A 17,676-nucleotide genomic window follows, 5' to 3' on the forward strand; every position below is an offset into this window, starting at 1 on the left:
TAGTTTGGATGTTACTTTCAGAAGAGTTTAGATGGACATAGATTTGGGCATTGACAGCGGGTTCATGTCCACACCAGTGTCCTGCTGTTGCTGTATTGTCTCTACCAATTTGTTTAATCATCTCCAACAATCTGGCCATTTTAACCCCCCTCTGTGTTACTGGTTAGACTTGACAGATATGTGTGTTTTCTGCAAAATGTTGGTTAAAATGATAAAGAATGAAAGAAAAAATGCTTTGTTCACAATCTGCAGTCCAGCAGTAGCAAACATACAGTTGGTGATGAGGCGTTAATCTGAAAGTGAAGGACAATCTGAAATGATTTCAAATCTCACCGAACTGAAAACATTTTAACTGGATTTCCAGTTTCAGAAGGATACTCTTGAACCTGCGTTTGTCCAGTAATTTTATAGTAAAATTGCTCTAAATCCCAAATGTCACATGACAGAGATGGAGTTTCTCCATTGGCCGTTGCTCTTTCAAAATGATTTGGCACAAACAGTTTCTTGGAGGCTGAGGGTTAGGATTTGGGAGCGTTTACAGCCTGCAGTGTTGCCAATTTAGCATATTTGTCGCTAGACTTAAAGACCCTCCCACTTAACTGTTCTCCCACTCAGTGTGATTGCTTTTTTTTTAAAAACTAATAAAATGTTTACTCTACCTATAAAGATTTAACACAAGCTTAATTACAAAAGTCAAACTTTAATCGTGGGCAATTCAAAAGAAGTCAAAAGGATGTAAGTTCAAATGCTGTTTTGGTTTTAATTCGGTTCATTCGGTTTTCTGTGCACACGTTCGACAACAAAGGGCAAACAAACAAAAGAATCTCCCAGTGACACAAGTAAAACAGGCTGAATTCTGTAAAGCCATGCTTATTATCATGCAGTTATGTGATCAATCAGGTTGGTAAACTGGTTGAACCAGGGGGCTAAAGCCTGACGGGGTTTGCTCATTCAGCGTGCAGGTTCTTCCCACCTGAGAGATGCTGTCAGAGCACAGTTCATAGTACTGACTTTAGTGGGTTCATTCAGTGATATTTGACGGATTGGCCAAAACTTTAAAGGTAAGTGTTTGACTATTTTGTCGTTACTTGAAAAACAGTGTACGTCACAGCGATTAAGAGAAAAGCACTCGGCAAAATCACCATTTAATCAGCTTTTTTTTTTTTAAAGAGGAAACTCTTTTATAAATTTCTACTTGTATAAATAATGTGTCTGTGTGTTATGCTAATTGAAGAGTAGAGTCAGGTCAGTGCTGTGCTATTCATTATTCATCACACCACCATAATTTTATGTTTCTTGTGTCTTTATATCTAAAGCTGATGTGGAATTTTAAACAAAAACAAGACCATGTGAAAACCTGTTATATGGCTGGACCTATGGTCAAATCTAAAATATTTGACCAAAGGCATAAATTACAAAGACTGAGCTGTGATTTCAGCTTTATTTACCTATAAAAAATGATCACTCAGAGAGAAAGTTAGAAGAGACAGACTCTCTTTCTTTTTTTAAGTTATTTTTTCAGGCCTTTGCCTTCATTAAGTTAGTAAGTTTGTGCCAGAAACTCCAACTCAGTGACGAGGCGCTTGGCTGACCAGTGGTGGAAATATGATTAATCAGTCAGTCACTCAATCAGCCAGTCAGGGACACTGGAGATCATAGGCCTGGCCCGGCTGTTGCAGTCCAGCCAAAAAGCAGCATCAACAACATCAATCATCATCTGTGGAGCTCTCTGACACCTCAGACATATTCACATGCAGCATTGTGCACTATTGATCCACAGCACATGATCTGAAGCATGTGGCACAAATGCATTTAGGACAAGTCTAAGTCCCTTTTGCTATTTTAACAGCAGAAAAAACAGTCGCTGTGCCAAGCACATGGTTCTAATGGGTTGTGTGTTTTGGGTGTAACATGCATTAAACCAATCAGGGTGCCATCTCCCATTCCCTTTAAAAGCCAGGCGCTCTTGCACCTTGGTGGATTGCTATTATAACGGTGCCGTGTTTCACACAGTTAGATTCTGTTGGTGGTGAGTTGATTACATATTGTGAGTGACCAGCGAGTCCAGTCCTGACACAGGCATGCAGCAGCTCTCCGCACCCTGAGGGGCCAGGAGTGAATCAGCACGCTACGCACAGCTCTACACCGAAGCAATGGCACAAAGCACAACATCAGAAATATTTCATGTTATATGATGAGAAATGTGAACAAATCTTTGGTTGGTTATTAAGCTGTGGCGGGACAAATTTAGATGATGAATGGGTAACACTGTGGCGGATTAACCAGGTAATAAGAAAGATGCACAACACAACATGTAGAACGGTGACAACACACAATATGTCACAAAGACTGCTCCGACCCTCTGAGGCTGTATTGTTATGTTCCACCTGACTGATCCCAGTATCTAAGTACATTTGTCACAGGCAGACTGCACGCTCCCCCCTATGTAGGCATTTATTACTCTCTTGACAATGCCCCCTTAAAATAACAGTGAAATGCAGCCCTACTGACTTAAGACCAGGTTTCTGTTGGTCAGTCATGCAATTGTTTCTCGCTGCCTCAGTATAACAATTAGCCAACAACGCTCCTGACCACACCTCATTTTAAGACCAACACCCCCATGGATACACAGACACTTGCGTTGTGCTTTGTGCCAGGTGTATGATATGATATGCTATGGCCCTATGTGTTTAGGAAACAGTTCTTTTTAAGTAAAATCACTTCTTTTTCTTTAAAATCACATGTCCATTTCACCCAACATCTAGCTCCCTCTGAATCATGAAAAAAATGAAGTGCAGCCAGCAGAGGACCTTGTGTGTGCTGCTGGGCATCTGTTTCATCTGGTGTCTGAGTTTGCCATATTTCATCGTGGTCTGTATCTGCATTCATCCATTTACTTAATGGTGTCTCAAAGCCAACATACAGTGAATTAAAGCACGTACATGATCCTTAGTGGCTCTTCTTTATGCTTTGTACTGTACAGCCACTGAAGCTCACTGATATAATGGATAATGTTAAGAACCAGCTGGTTTAATACAGGCCAGCTTTATACCTTATGTCTTATATATGTGCTTACATTCAGAATGGACAAAAATCGTTGTTGTTAACAGCTGTTTTTTTGTGTAATGCTGTGTCTTGTCTGTCTAAACTGGTTTCAGAGCAACGCTGACCAGGAGGGCATAGATGTGACGGCTCACAACGGACTGAGGAAGCATGGTAAAGTGGGGAGAGAAAAAAGCAGGACTGAAGGTGAGAAAGAGCGCAGAGATAATGAGAGGAGTCAGATCAAAATTAAAGGAAAAAAAGTTGAGGCAGAAGAATTAATTAGAAATATATATATTACATATGCTGTGTCTCAAATCGGATACTTCAGTCAGTACACTCACATGTAGTACACTGTATACACAGTATACTCACTGGCGTAGTGCGTGCCAACAAGGAACTGTTGGTGCTGCTGCCAACGTTTCCTCCTTCCTCCTGTTTTCACAAGTTTGAAAAGATGTTGGTGGCCCCCACCCCTCTGCACTGCAGCCAAGATGGTGACATCATTTTACACTCGATCATCTGGATAATTACAGGGCACTGCCACACTTTCACTTTCCATTTACACACTCGAAACATAAAGTGTGAGTATGGATGTACAGTATGTAATTTCAGACGCAGCAATAGATACTATACTTGACCTCCTCCTTACATGACCATTAAACAGTGACACTTATGTGTGTTCTTCAACAGTTCTTGTTCCTTTATTGATTTAGATGAGTTAGAGACATTCGCTAGTGAAGCTCATTTGAATAGAGAATGATTAAAGTTGTAATATGGAGGTTTTCCACATTCAAATGTCTACAAATGACCAGACCTATGTTATATATTTTTTTGAGTTATGTACTTAGATTATCCCAAATGTTCAGGCAATTCCCAAACCAGAGAAATAGTGATTTTAATCATGGTAATGATTAATATGACAGTAAAGAGTGACAGAGAGAAGAAGAGTGACATGCAGTAAAGTGTCCCGGCCGGGACTTGCCTGCTTGGTGGATTAGTGGCTACAAGGTGTTCCTGTAAAAACATCCTGAACATTTGGTTCATAAGTTATCAAAGAAACAAAAGTAAGGAGAACTGTTCTGGAGAAATGAGAAGTTTGTTCATGGACTTTTACAGAATTCTCTATCAGAACTATACTTGGTGACAGAGTGCTTCCAAAAGAGAGGGAGGTAGCTTCCTCAAAGCCGCAGGTCCATGAGATAAACTGTAGATCTGTGTTGAAATGGCAATTATGTTATTACGCCGGTGGGAGGCAGCAATGCAGCAAAAACTTGTGAATGTCTGGTTCATAAATTGGCAGTTTGTTAGATTAGCAGTTTTGGCCCCCAGCTCTTCCCTGAGCTGCTGTGTCCACCGTACAGCACAGGTGAATCACTGATTTTTAAAGGGACATTGCTTTATTTAGTGTTTCTAACGGTTTTAATCCCCTGGTCCCTTTGTTACGGAGGGGAAAACACCTCTGCGGATAATTCAGCTGCCGGCAAAAAGCTCTGGAACATCTGGTTCACAAATTAGCAGTTATATTAGCAGTTTTAGTCCCCAACCCTTCCCTGACATCCTGTGTTAGCCTTAAAGCGTCGGAAAACTGACTTTAAATATGAAACTGCTTTCAGTGTTTTTAACGGTTACACTGGTTGAGTTTATTTTGTGGAGGAGGGTTCCTCTGTAGATAATTCAGGTACTGGTAAAAATATCCTGAACGACTGACACTGAAGAAACCAAACTGGGAGAAGCTTACTGCAATAGTGGTGAAGAGAACAATTCCCATGATCCCACGCTATTTCATGACGTCACCCAACGCCGTCTTTCGTTGTTGTTTTGATTGCGAGACAGCTAGCGGCAGTTAAGTTCCATGCTCTGCGTTTAAGCTTCTTTGTAGGAATAACAATATCTGACAATATCAGATTCAGTTATCACGAAGCCCAAAAAGACCCCGTTGTTCTGAGGGCAGAGCAGCACAATGGAACTTAACGATGGGGAAAATGCTGTGAATTTAGCTCAGTGACATGGTGGTAACATCAATTTGTTTTGTGTAAAATAATTTTCCAGCCAGAACTGTCCTTTGTATTTTTTTTGTTTTTTTTAAAGGATGTCTTGTCAATAGACTTAACTGTGCTTATTTTCACTTAATTCTCCCAGACTTCCCTGCTCAGCTCTCTCTTCTCTCTCCTTTAACTCCTCTGTCTTAGATGTAATGAAGAGTATTGTCAAGTTTGTGGATGATCTCCTGAACATCATGGAATCCTCCGATGATCGTGAGCAAACTCTCTCTAGCAAAAAGTATTTTTAAGTCACAGTTAATATCATATAGTGCATTTTCAGTAAAGTAGCACTATTCCTAATTATAATAGGAAGTAATAGTTATTGGTCCATGAATAATTATTGTGCAATTGTGTAAATTCTCTCTGTCTCAGTCTCTGTGCCACCTCCTCTGAGGGACTACAAAGCAGAATTACAGATACTCCAGATTAAAATGGAGGCAGAGGAAAAAAAAGGACAAATGAAGAACGAGATGATCGAGGAGCTGCGTTCTGATAAACTCCACCTGCAACAACAAGTGGCTCAACTGGAGGAACTCCTAAAGCTGCAGATGGAGAAGAGAGAGAAAACAGACCAACAAGCAAAATCTGGTAAAAATTGCTCTTGATAAAATAGTTAAAGATAACAACAGTCATATGATACCTGCTTTTAACAGTGAAAAACTCTACTAGAACAAGTAGATGGAGAGTAATGCTATGACATTTGTTTCAGCACAAAAATGATGAATTCAGTGGGGACCAAGAGGCGTGTGCTGTGAAAAATGTATAGAACAGAAATCTTGGAAAAAAGTACTTTACTGACTGAAACTTATGACTGTGCTTAAGGGACAAGGTCATAGATGGATTACTGAACAGGCCTCGATGGAGAGTGTCCATGTGATGTAACTGTTCACGAGATCCACGAGATGACTACAAAGGGAGTACAAACAAACCAAGTAGAAAGACACACAAAATGACTATGGAGAGGGGAAAAAAGAACTAGCAGCAAGCAGTAGCAGTTACTTCAATCATATAAACGTGTAGTTTGGTAGACTAGAGGTCCCAGAACATGACAATAGCAGTTCAATCTATTAAAAAATGAAAATATAAACTTATACTCCACCATTCTGTGCAGATGCTTTGATTTCCAATGCAATGTGGGAAACACTTCAGACGCTGTAGAGTTTCATCCAGCTCACACACAATGCTCAACCTTTTATGTTATGTTATACACACAGACTATTGCAGCAGTGGAAAAGAAGATTCTTAGTTTGCATTTACAGATGTCTTAAAGGCCTGACATCCCTTTTTCTCTTTTTTCTCATGCGGGAATGGCTTTTAGAAAATAACTTAGCAACTGACTTACTGGAAGAAACTGCTCCTCATTAGACCAGCGCACCATCAGGGAATTTTAAAGAATTCCTAAGGGCACAGTCTGCTGTACATATACTCTACTGAGTCTTTGTCAATCCCCCAGTGAGAACTAAAAATGTTCCTTTAAGCAGTTGGTGGAACATTAGATGACTAACTGAACAAAATGCATACAGGTATGTTCAGGTTCCTGTCTGCAGGGAAGTCATCTTCTTCCACTCATGCAAAAGCTTTGTTGTCTGTGTGATGCTTAGATGATCAAATCAAAGAGGATGAAAATTGCCCACTGCCACCCATGGAAGGATACCCAGACTGTAAGCACAAACTGAAGGTAATAGTTTTTCTTCACCATTGTAATGCCTACTGTTTCAATGATTACTGCCAGACAACTCTGAAACAGCTCAGCAGCAAGTTTCTCAACATATTGTGAATGCAATGCAAAGAGGTAAAAATGTGGGTCTTTCTCTGTCTCAATGCCTTGTTTCTCTCTCAACTATTGTGTTGCTCATCAGTTTCTACTTGTTTTTTTGTTGTGGCCCTTTGTGGTTTGCTGTGGGCCCAGTGGATGACGGAGATGTGGAAGACTGATCCTTGTTACAGCAGTTATGGGGTGAATGGGTCTCTGTGCTCCATCTTCATCTACCTCAGCGAGGTACCCAAGTGGTTTCAAGCTCACATATCACTTTCTCAGTAACGCTGCTCCGTGAAGACCTCAACACAAACAGTCAATTACTTAATATTGGAAACGCACAAAGATAAAAAAAAAAGTACCTGTTCTCTCTTCCTTACGTTGTTGTTTGAAGATAGAGTCCTGGTGCCCTGTGCTTCCAGGCCGAGCAGTCTCCTCGTCTCAAGCTGAAAACTCTGAGGTACTGACAAGGCCGAGTAATTGAAGACTGTGTGTTATTTGTCTGTATGTGTTGTGATGTGTAAAAGGGATGTTATTTATCAGAAAGTATATTTTCTGTTTATAGCAGTATAGCATCTCTGGAACAGCATCTGAATTCTTCTAGTTTTAATTGTCTGTTGAACATATTTCCTACACCAGCTGCCTAAGCAAATATGCCAAATGTCAGTACTTTATGTGTCAATGGCCATTTAGGTCCAGAAGAAAACAGCTTTTAATTGGGGAGCTGGGGAGTGGAAAGTGGCATTGACACAAATGGGAGCAGAGACACTGGAAATGATTTGTGGTCCTGCTCAGCTCATTTGAAAAGTGCAAAGAATTTATTTAGCAGTGCTAACGGGGTGAGAGGTTACTGTGGTGTGCAAGGATTTGAAAGTGCAGAACAAACCAAGAGAACAATGATCTTCATGGTCTTCATTTTAGACACCTTCTGAGCAAGCAGTGATCCGGGACAGTTTAGAAGGCCTGTATCCATCTCTGCAAAACAGAGTCCAGTTCCGCTGGATTCACCAAAGAGTTCGGAGCATGGAAGAGATTTGGGTCGAGGCCGGACGCTCTCTCTCAGCCAAATACAACCTCACCGAGCGGAAAGCCAGAAAGGTAATGTATCCCTCCTCACTGCGTGACTTACAGTCACTAACACTAACAGTCGGTCTTCAATGTAACACAGAAGCAAACAAAAGCACACTTCTCACATCCAGCCACCAACTGTTGATTGAATCAGCTGGAATTACAGCTGTTGCTTACATTTAGCCAGCTAGCTAGTGTGCGCTAATGCTAATGCTAATGCTAAAACTTTGCTAATGCTAAAAGTGAGCATCTCTGCATGTGATGATCATTTAGACGACAGCAATAAATGAGCAGCATTATTCTCATATTGGAGCGTAGCGCTAGTTAGCGCTAGTATTAGCATATCATAACATGTGCTCTTGGATGGTTAATTATTATACTAAAACTAGAGGTGAGCATATTTTTAAATCTACTTTGTTAATTGCACCACATGTTCATGCATGAGGACACATATGAGCGAAATCATTGGTCGCCCACATCCAACCCCATAACATCCTTCATGATGTCAACCAGCCGCTTTGATGCTCCAGTTTTTGCCATGTAGATGTAATCTTTTAGTGCACAATCAGAAATAGCAAATAAGTATTCGGTTTGGTCCGGCTGACAACAACATAAAAATTCCTATTGTTGCTTTACCACAGTGACAGGCCTTAATACAATCATTTTGTTTTAAACATTTAAAAACATTATTATCTATTCATTTAAAAAAAAAAAAAATCTTTTCACCAATTTGCACTGTTTTGCAAATGATTTGTCGGCTCAGTTGCAATATCCTCGCAGCCCACCAGTGGGCCCCAGCCCACAGGTTGGGAACCATTGGCATAGCCTATAATGCTTGTCTATGATTCAGAGGCTAGCAGTAGCCTTGACAATGTCCCATGTACAGACCAATCCGTGTTGAATTCACACATATATGGTGCATTGTTTATTTTATTATATCGAAATAATGAGTGAGACAGAACATGATAAACATCTCTAAGCACTAAAAACAAATATAATATTATAATTATGAATTTAAGTACACTCAAAACTCTTATGCCTCAGAATGCAGTATGCATTTCTATCGAAGGCACTATGTTCAATACTGAACATAAATATTGCTATTTGATGTTTTGTAGCAGAGTTAGCTAAGAAACAACGTCCATTACATCCACAACATATATACCACACATTGAAGGTATTTTAGCTACATTAAAACCTAACAAGTCTCTGCAGTGCAAATATTCACAAAAGTACAGAGTGTGATGAATGAGCTGTTTTTTGCATCACATTAGAAGAGAACTTTATATTTTCTGTGTAGGAAATGAATAATCAAAGGCAGCTGCTCTGTCTCCTGTAGATATGAATGAAAAGAATAATACTGGCAGAATTCTGACAAAGGAGACAGCACATTCAAGGTTCCTCATTGAACACGGGCTTCTTTCACTCCCCCACAGATCCTGGTGCATCCCGGTGCCATGACGGATGAATCAGGTTTTAGAATAGCAGAGGCTGCCTTCAGTGGCGGCCCTCTTGGGGAACTGGTCCAGTGGAGTGACCTCATCTCCACACTTCACATCCTAGGTCACCATCTTCACCTCTCTGCCTCCATCCCGGATCTCAAGTAGTGAGTACTTATGCACACAAAAAGTGTTGTGTTGTTGCAGACTGCAGGTCTATCGGGGTGACTGGTGTCATTGTTAGAAGTAAATAACTGGAAACAGACAAACTTGACACTTTAAACCAATGATTTTCTCTGAAAAATAACATCATATCCTGTAAATCATAGACTCATACTCTTTTTACAGACGAGCAATTTTTAAGGTTTAATCATGCTAATTCATGTGTTCACCTACAGTACATACACACATTGTTTCTACTTCTGTTTATCCATTCGAGTGTTTGTTTCTGTCTCTCTAGTTTTCTAGGGCTTCATCCAGGTGGTTGTCCACCTCGTCATTCAAAAGTGGAAATAGACCTAATCTATACAGACATTGTTGGTCTTAAACAGTTTCAGAAAGTACTCCAGACGTCCTGGATCAAATACAAGTGAGTATCAGGTCCTGGCATTATTCCATTATTTCAATGCATGTGAAGCATACAGCATTAGTAATAATTCTTGATAACTAAAAACGTGATGACAAAAAACTGTTAATTCAACCAGGTCCCATTTGATCAAGATGTATTATGTGTTTGTGTCTGTCAATCAGATGTATCATTCGTGTGTTGGATAGTTTTGGCACTGAGCCAGACTTCAATCATGCAGTTTGGGTCCAAACGCACAACCTTACCTCAGGTCCATTCAGTGGCCTCAATCTGATCCCAGCGCAGTTCTACACCATGTTCCGTATGTCTCGCTCTCTTGCTCTGTCTTTTACAACAGCTCAGTTTGTGGGTATTTACTGTAAATTGCTTGATCTGAGATGTTCTATTATTACTGTTGCTATGATTATGTATCTCTCTGAGACGTCTTTTCTCTTCTTGTGAGCAGCACATACACCAGACAACACTTTCCTGGGCTTTGTGGTGCAGCACCATCTGAACTCTGAGGAAAGTGAGCAGATCAAGTCCACCAAGAGAAGAGAGCAGGCTCTCGTGTACGGCAAGCGCGCCAAGTTTTGGGAGGTAATGATAGACACACACTGTAGTGGCCTGAAGAGTCAGTTTGCTGTACTTCCTGAAAGCAGCTATGAAATATTTATTTCTTCAGGCACCAATATTGATTCAGGAAAATGCTGATGAAGCATACAGGCTCTAGTTAGCAGAGGCTATAGAGAAAAAAAAATAATCATGATGTTAAGTTGCCAAGTACAAAACCTACAGTTTAATCTGTGGATGTCGTCTGTAGGTGTTTATTAGTGGGTGTTTCATTCAGACTTCCTGCACTTGACAAGGGAGAGGTGTAATTTGTGTCTTGTCCATTGATTTTCCAGCAGTTCACGCTTTGCTTCCTCTGCTGTTGACCCGCAGGGTAAAGGGTCTTATCTGGACATCATTCACAATTACTTGGAGATTCATGGGACAGTTGACACCAGTTCTCAGATTCCAAGCTACGTGAAAAACCACGGCATCGTCAGAGGCACTGAGGTGCAGACCCTGCTGAGACAGAGCAAGGTAAGTGTGAAGTGAAAAGGATCAATTCACACAAATCATTTACAATAAATTTCCATAAAATCAAGAAACAGTTAAAGTATCAAGTTGATCAAACAGTGTTATGTACGTGTTTTGAGCAGTTAAATAGAGCCCAGTTCTTCACACAGACTCTGTATCTGCCTCGAACACTGTGTATGGAGGGACTGTCATTATACAACAATTACAAAGTTATGGATTTGTTGTGCATCATTTTATACATTGGAAATACTGGAATCTGGTTTGTATGGAAAGAAATTCAAACCCACTAAATAATGTTTGTAAGTTTGTAAGTTTGTATCGACCGTCCTCACTGTGGATGTCCTTCATGAGCAGAGCTGAGTGTGAAGTCATAGTTTATTGTATTGATGTTGGCTGTCACCGTGTGGTGGCAGTAAAGAAGTGCATGACTTTATCATATACATAGACATATATATCAAATACATGTGTGTTTTTCAGATTTTTACAGGAGATTTTAAACTGTGTTTTTATCTGTGGTCTGTTGCAGGTTTTTGTTGGGTTGTCTTTCCCATACGAAGGCCCCGCCCCTCTGGAGGCCTTAGCCAATGGCTGTGCTTTCCTGAACCCCAGGTTACACCCTCCACAGAGCAGCTTGAATTCACAGTTCTTTCAAGGAAAGCCCAACATCAGAGAGGTCAGGGGTCATGTCCAAAACTGAGACACTTGCTATGACATAATATTTAAATATATTAAATCGTTTTACCTTTGTCAGTGAATCCAGTGACGAGCCAGTGGGTCACACAGAAAACAATGCACTGTATTCAGCAGAAAATGTGTGTGTGTATTTAAATACATGGATAAAGATAAATGGTTGCTATCTAGTTAGTTAAGTGTTGATCTGTTTGTGTTGTAGGTGACATCGCAGCATCCTTATGCTGAGGCCATAGGAGAGCCCTACGTATGGACGGTAGATATGTACAATAAAACAGATGTGGAGAGAGCTCTCACTGCTATACTCAATCAAAGTGTAAGTACCTTTTTAATATGGTGTTGGATCTACTTGTTCCCCAGAGAGCGCAGTGGAAATACAGAGGAGGCTCAGCTGCTTTGTATCTCACAGTATTTCATAATATCACACTCTACTTCTCTGCAACTTAAAGTTGCCTCTTCTACTCTACTTGTATTTCAATAATTGTACTTCCTGCTTATACATTTCAGATTGAGCCCTACCTGCCCTACGAGTTCAGCTGTGAAGGAATGCTCCAGAGGGTCAGCACCCTGATTGAAAAACAGGTTGGAGGAATCTGGATCCAATTTGCAATAAAGATTCTTCTCCTTTCTTCTTTTCTCTTCTCATCTAGTTCTCATTTTTGCTTTAGGACCTCTGCTCCAGCGCAAGGAGCTGGCCCCCACTGAGCGCGCTCCAGGTTGTGCAGGCAGAGGCAGGCACTTCCTGTAAACAGGCATGCCAGAGGATGGGGCTGATCTGTGAACCTGCCTTCTTCCCTCACCTCAACAGCACCAAGAATCTCGCCAAGTGAGCAAACACATGTTTCTGTGCACACACATGGATCCAGTCACACACTCCCTGATCAACGTTCATGTTTTACTGTGTTCATGGTTTTGAAATTAGTTGCTGTGGAGTGGTGGATCTTGCCGAAGCTGTTACACAGCCTGTTCATCAGTACAGTCTTACAGGCTACTTCCATATCTGTATATCTGAATTCATCCATCACTATTTTTTTTAACTTCATGACTTGATACACAGCTTCTGATGATTTCTTCCTCATCTTTTTCCAGCTACAGTGTAGACTGTCGAACATCAGAGGTTTCTGACAGTCACTTGGTGTTCCCAGCCTTCAACAGTACTAGTAAACACTGTCTGCTCCAGTCTGATCCCCTGCTCTTCAGCTGTGTGAGATCAAACCAGTCCCTGATTCGCATCTGCCCCTGTAGAGACTACATTAAGGACCAGATAGCCTTATGCAAGGCATGTGGCTAACTGCTTGAAAGGTAATGAAAACATGTGTATATCACTGTGCACATACTATAAAGGTCAATTCTTGGATCAAAGTATAGCAGCACCTCATGTCTGCATGGCCGTGTCCAGCAGGCTCAGTTGCTCACAGCAGGAAGTCGACAGGTCTGACTCTTGGCCTTTTCCAAGTGGAGTTTGCACATTTCCTTATGACTGCAAATGATTGCAAAATGTTATTTTCAAACTACATTTCTACTCTACTTTGTCATTTATTCAATGGTATATTTTGGTCCTCTAATATGTTTTAATTTGTGCACAGATTACAATTAACTCTGGTACTACTGGGGACTGCTCTGACCTTTATGAGACTTTCTAACTGGGCTGGAAAGCTGACTTTAAATCTCCACAGTGTGCTATGTTCAGCAGTACGTTACATATGCAAAGGCTTCAGGCAGTCATTCATTCTTCTGAGGCATTTCTTTTGCCAGCTAGAGGGAGTGAGCATAAGTCTGTGAAGCCCTGATTCAGACATAAAAATTCCGCCACTGCCTGACTGATAATGATGTGAGCTGTCCAGGGGGTTTCACAGTCTCCTGTGAACCCGAGGAGAAGTAACGGGTTTTAAAGGAAATGAATTCCCATTTTCCAGTCATCTCCTTGAGGTGTACTTGATGAACAGTCTTGCCAGAGCAGTGTGAGCACAGGCCTGAGATGATGATGATGATGATGCAAAAGTGTGAAACTGAAGAGCAGGTGAGAGAACATCTCAGAGAAAGGCTTTGTATTATCAGTCTCTTCATAATGATGCTCTGCAAAAAAATGTGATGTCTGCTACGACAAAGTCTGATGTGAGACTGTGTAATAAAGTTATGCCCACAGTGCTCTGTATGTGTGGCTCTGCCTGGCTTTATGGCAGGAATGTTGGGTATAAAACAGAAAGTAAAAAGGCTCTGCAGGGTCAGTATGATTACATGCTGTTCGAGGGAGTCAATAAACTGAATTTCAATCATTCTAAAGGAACAATACATTACATTTTACACATAACCACCATCTTAACTGCAGAATTCTCACATTATAATTAAACTACTGAAGTATTCTGAGACTTGAGTCAAGCTTAGTCTGCACCTGTGAATGCAAAACCTTACTACTATCATTTCAATTATCTTGATTGCTTCTAGACCCAGTGGGACCTGTTCAGACAGGACGGGTTGCAAAGGAAAGGAAAATTGATTTAGAATTTAATTAATTTTATTGGTTTTTAGCCATAATTGATGCTTTCCCTGGCAAGAGCGAGACCCTGCCCAGCGTTACCTTATTTCTCCCTGTTAGGATCACAGAGCAGCAGTGTGTATAACCAAAACACACTCACAGGCCACACAGGAACAATTCTGTTGCAGTTAAAACAACTTCATTAATCCCTGCAATTGAATCAGCTCAATACTGCTTACTCACTATTGAACTGACTGAATTAAAGCCTTTTATCTGCCCTGATTTTATCATGACTAATATTGATACATCCTGTTTTTTTTAATCATCCCTGAGTCTTGGATTAATCCTGATGAATGTGCCCCTCTCATTCACTCCTCTGTATCAGAATAATTATTTTTCCACCAACCATGGATGGCAGGCTGAGGAAGGGCCTTCCAGTAAAGCACAGAAATGATTTCAGCCTGGCTGTTTCTCCTCTTTTGAGAGTCTTAGCTTTATTTTAAAGAATAAACTGACCATCTTATGTATCTTTTGTGTGGATGATGTGAACTGGTCTCTTGCTGTGGTTTTACAGAGATTTATGTGCAGAAACCTCCTGGAGTAAACTTCTCATTACCATGAGGCAAACAGGGTAGACTCCTTGAAGCTACTGCTCCTGTCCAGGAAATACACTGGTGCACAAACTCCAGATTTGTTTCAACCCTTTTTATATGCAGTCTTTGCCTCAGACAGTGGCAGACTGGCTGTTTGCCCCTGTTTCCAGTTTTTGAGCTAAGCTAACCTGCTCTTAGCATTAGCTTCAGGTTTAGATATGAGAGTGATTGAGCTTCTCATCTAAAAGAAAGAGTGTGAGGATATTCCCCAAAAATGGTGAACTGTCTATTTAAGGAGAGCTGAACTGTTGACATGTTGAATTGTGTGGATTATAATTTTTATTATAAACTTTATTTTACTTTTCCTTTTTAACAGAGCAGATCAACTGTCTCCATGACTGGGAGCTAGTACAGATGGGATTGTTGTTAGGTTAGATTTGGTGCTTGTGATTGTCAACTAGTAATTACTACATGCCACAGGTATCTCTGTCCTCATTTCCCATCCAGTTTGGAGAGAGACTTTTAATATTGTTTAAAAAACAGACCACGTGTCAACTGTGTTGATGAATAAGCTGGATAAAACTTTATTAATCAATAAAACTTTGCTCTTTGACAAAGAGATATCATTGTTCTTTTACATAAATAAATGATGTTTACATCATCTGTAATACCACTGATATCATTACTGTACAAACAGACAAATAACAATTCTGTTACATAGTCAGACGTATTGTCATTTCAGTTACACATTTCTATCTGTGTTTTGTGTGTGTATGTGTGTGTGTGTGTGTGTGTGTGTGTGTGTGTGTGTGTGTGTGTGTGGCTGCAATGCATTTGTAACCACTGAAGCTGTAAGGGTTTTTACAAGCCCATGCAAAGCCTATAGTGACAGATGGTTAGTATTGCTATCATAATTTTGTGAAATAAAGTAAATCAAATGGTTTGATGCCTTTTCTGTGGCAATAACATTAATCAGTCCATTCATCAGTACAAGTACAATCAAAAGATACACGAACGTTAAATGAGCGGACTTATGGTCTCAGTGATTTGGCACAGTTCATCAAGCTGCAGAATTTGAAATGTTTCTGATCTGTTTCAGTTAAACAAATAACATGAATTCATATTCTGTGTCAAATAAAGATAGATTTGAGGTGTGAGGTTTTGTATTTGTACAAAGAAGAATTCATGTTCAGGATTCATTTTTCACAAATCTTTAACAGTTTTTTTTAGTGATATGGAGAATGAGAATGAAAATTTCACACATTTGAAAATACAGATGCAGCTATGGTGATTATGGGATCACAGTTAGATTTTAGCATCACTAAGGGGGGCTGGGCCACAGTCAGAGTACTCAGCTAAAGTTTCTGTAGCATGAATGTGCACAAGAGAAGTGGCATGAAAATAAAACAAAGTGCAAAAGAAGAGAGGTAGAAAGGACTTTGTTGCCAAGATCAAAATAGTCTGCAGTTTATCCAAACACAATAGTTTACCACATGAGCAATACAGTTAGTAAAGCATCCTGGTACTGAGACTGAGTTATGATGAGTTTGTTCTGCGCCTTGTGTGGTGGTGTCAGCATGTAAACACTGTGCTTTGCTTGTAAAAGTCATTGTAAAGATTGTCTTCTATGCATCAGAGAGAGGGGAAAACATTACAAATCAGTGTGCTGTTGGTGAGTTGAAGTGGTGTGAGCTTCACACCCTCAGTTTCTAGCTAATCCTTATTTTTCACACAATGAAACTAAAGATAATACCAATAACTTTGCACCTTGTCCAGTATGTTTAACTCAGAATTGATAATTACAGTGTAGAGTGGATGTAGGCCCCTTCACAGTCACTGTGCAAGGCTTTGTAACTGTCTTCAGGGATAAATTTAGACTCTCTCCCCTCGATACAGTGCACTGAATACTAATTAATGATCTTGTTATGTGGCTTCCAACCACACGGGGGCTCACAAGCATTAAGGATTCACATTTACAGGAAGAAACCAGGCCTCCCAGCAGTTATCTGTTTACACATAAGAGAATATCTATGCATTATTTATATCAGTTTATTTATACTTTAATTTATCTCACTGAATTTGTATAAAACCAATCATTTTGGTCTAATTGCACATTTAGAGATGCCTCAGTTAGACAAAAGCGTCCTTCAAGGGGACGACAAGCCACACATCCATTTTTTTTTCTTTTTTATACCTTTGAATAAGTGATATAAGAGGAAATTGTTAAAACACAGCTAAGCCTTGGACAGCGCTGTCAGATCACACCTTCACCCAGTCTGAGATTTCCACTTACAGTGCAAAAACTTACAGTAAGACATGTCATTTCGTTTCACCAGTAATCTACAGGAATATGTAAAGCAACATTTACAGTATCTGCACACTAGAGTAAACATATTTAACTATATGCAACACTGGTCATCCTGTACTTTAACTATGTCTACTCCAAAAAGCCTGTTATGTTGGCCTGAAAGCACTCTCACTATTTGTGACTGTTGTTACTGATGCACCCAAACAGCATAATAAACATATTTACAGACTGCGTGGTTTCTATTTACATTCTGCTCATTGCACATAATAATGAATGATGTCAATGGGAACATGCAGAACAAATTGGAAATAAGCAGGTAAGACAAAACAAATAATATGCAGTGTGAATGATATTCCCACAGAGTGCTTTATCTTTGTCATTGTGCTTAGACTCATCTTAGGTTCTTTCCCATATGAACAATGCAGCCAAAATGGGAGAAAAAAAGAATAAAATAGTAAAATAATATTAATAAGAGTAATAAATACCCCAACTGAAATCAATGCAATGTTCCACCGAGAATATGATAAATAACAGTATTATAGCAAACCTTCCTGCAGAGTTCTGCAGTGCTTTTACATTTATTAATTATCTAAGCCTGAAAGGGTGTT

General features: G+C 40.0%; 1 protein-coding gene across 1 annotated transcript; it reads left to right on the plus strand.

The window, feature by feature from the left end:
* Positions 1 to 676: 676 nt before the first annotated feature.
* On the plus strand, positions 677 to 15,385 carry LOC139614933 (alpha-1,6-mannosylglycoprotein 6-beta-N-acetylglucosaminyltransferase A-like). The gene is made up of 18 exons (XM_071472625.1): positions 677 to 2,871; positions 3,159 to 3,249; positions 5,235 to 5,300; positions 5,460 to 5,675; positions 6,689 to 6,765; positions 6,997 to 7,086; positions 7,238 to 7,303; positions 7,765 to 7,941; positions 9,348 to 9,517; positions 9,811 to 9,939; positions 10,101 to 10,237; positions 10,382 to 10,515; positions 10,861 to 11,004; positions 11,528 to 11,674; positions 11,894 to 12,007; positions 12,199 to 12,273; positions 12,360 to 12,517; positions 12,781 to 15,385. The coding sequence occupies exons 1-18, from the start codon at positions 2,779 to 2,781 to the stop codon at positions 12,980 to 12,982; spliced, it is 2,286 nt and encodes a 761-aa protein (XP_071328726.1). The 5' UTR covers positions 677 to 2,778; the 3' UTR covers positions 12,983 to 15,385.
* The last annotated feature ends 2,291 nt before the right edge of the window (positions 15,386 to 17,676 follow it).

The sequence above is a fragment of the Trachinotus anak genome, unplaced genomic scaffold (assembly GCF_046630095.1).
Source record: "Trachinotus anak isolate AG129_WGS33_773 ecotype Australia unplaced genomic scaffold, CSIRO_AGI_Tana_v1 ptg000039l, whole genome shotgun sequence".
In the NCBI taxonomy this organism is placed as follows: domain Eukaryota; kingdom Metazoa; phylum Chordata; class Actinopteri; order Carangiformes; family Carangidae; genus Trachinotus; species Trachinotus anak.

Bases quoted from the DNA above. Each gene is read 5' to 3' on its own strand.
- LOC139614933 (XM_071472625.1), top strand. From the start codon at position 2,779: ATGAAAAAAATGAAGTGCAGCCAGCAGAGGACCTTGTGTGTGCTGCTG. The intron at 5,301-5,459 runs GTGAGCAAACTC...TCTCTGTCTCAG, and splicing joins CATGGAATCCTCCGATGATC to TCTCTGTGCCACCTCCTCTG. The intron at 11,005-11,527 runs GTAAGTGTGAAG...GGTCTGTTGCAG, and splicing joins CCCTGCTGAGACAGAGCAAG to GTTTTTGTTGGGTTGTCTTT.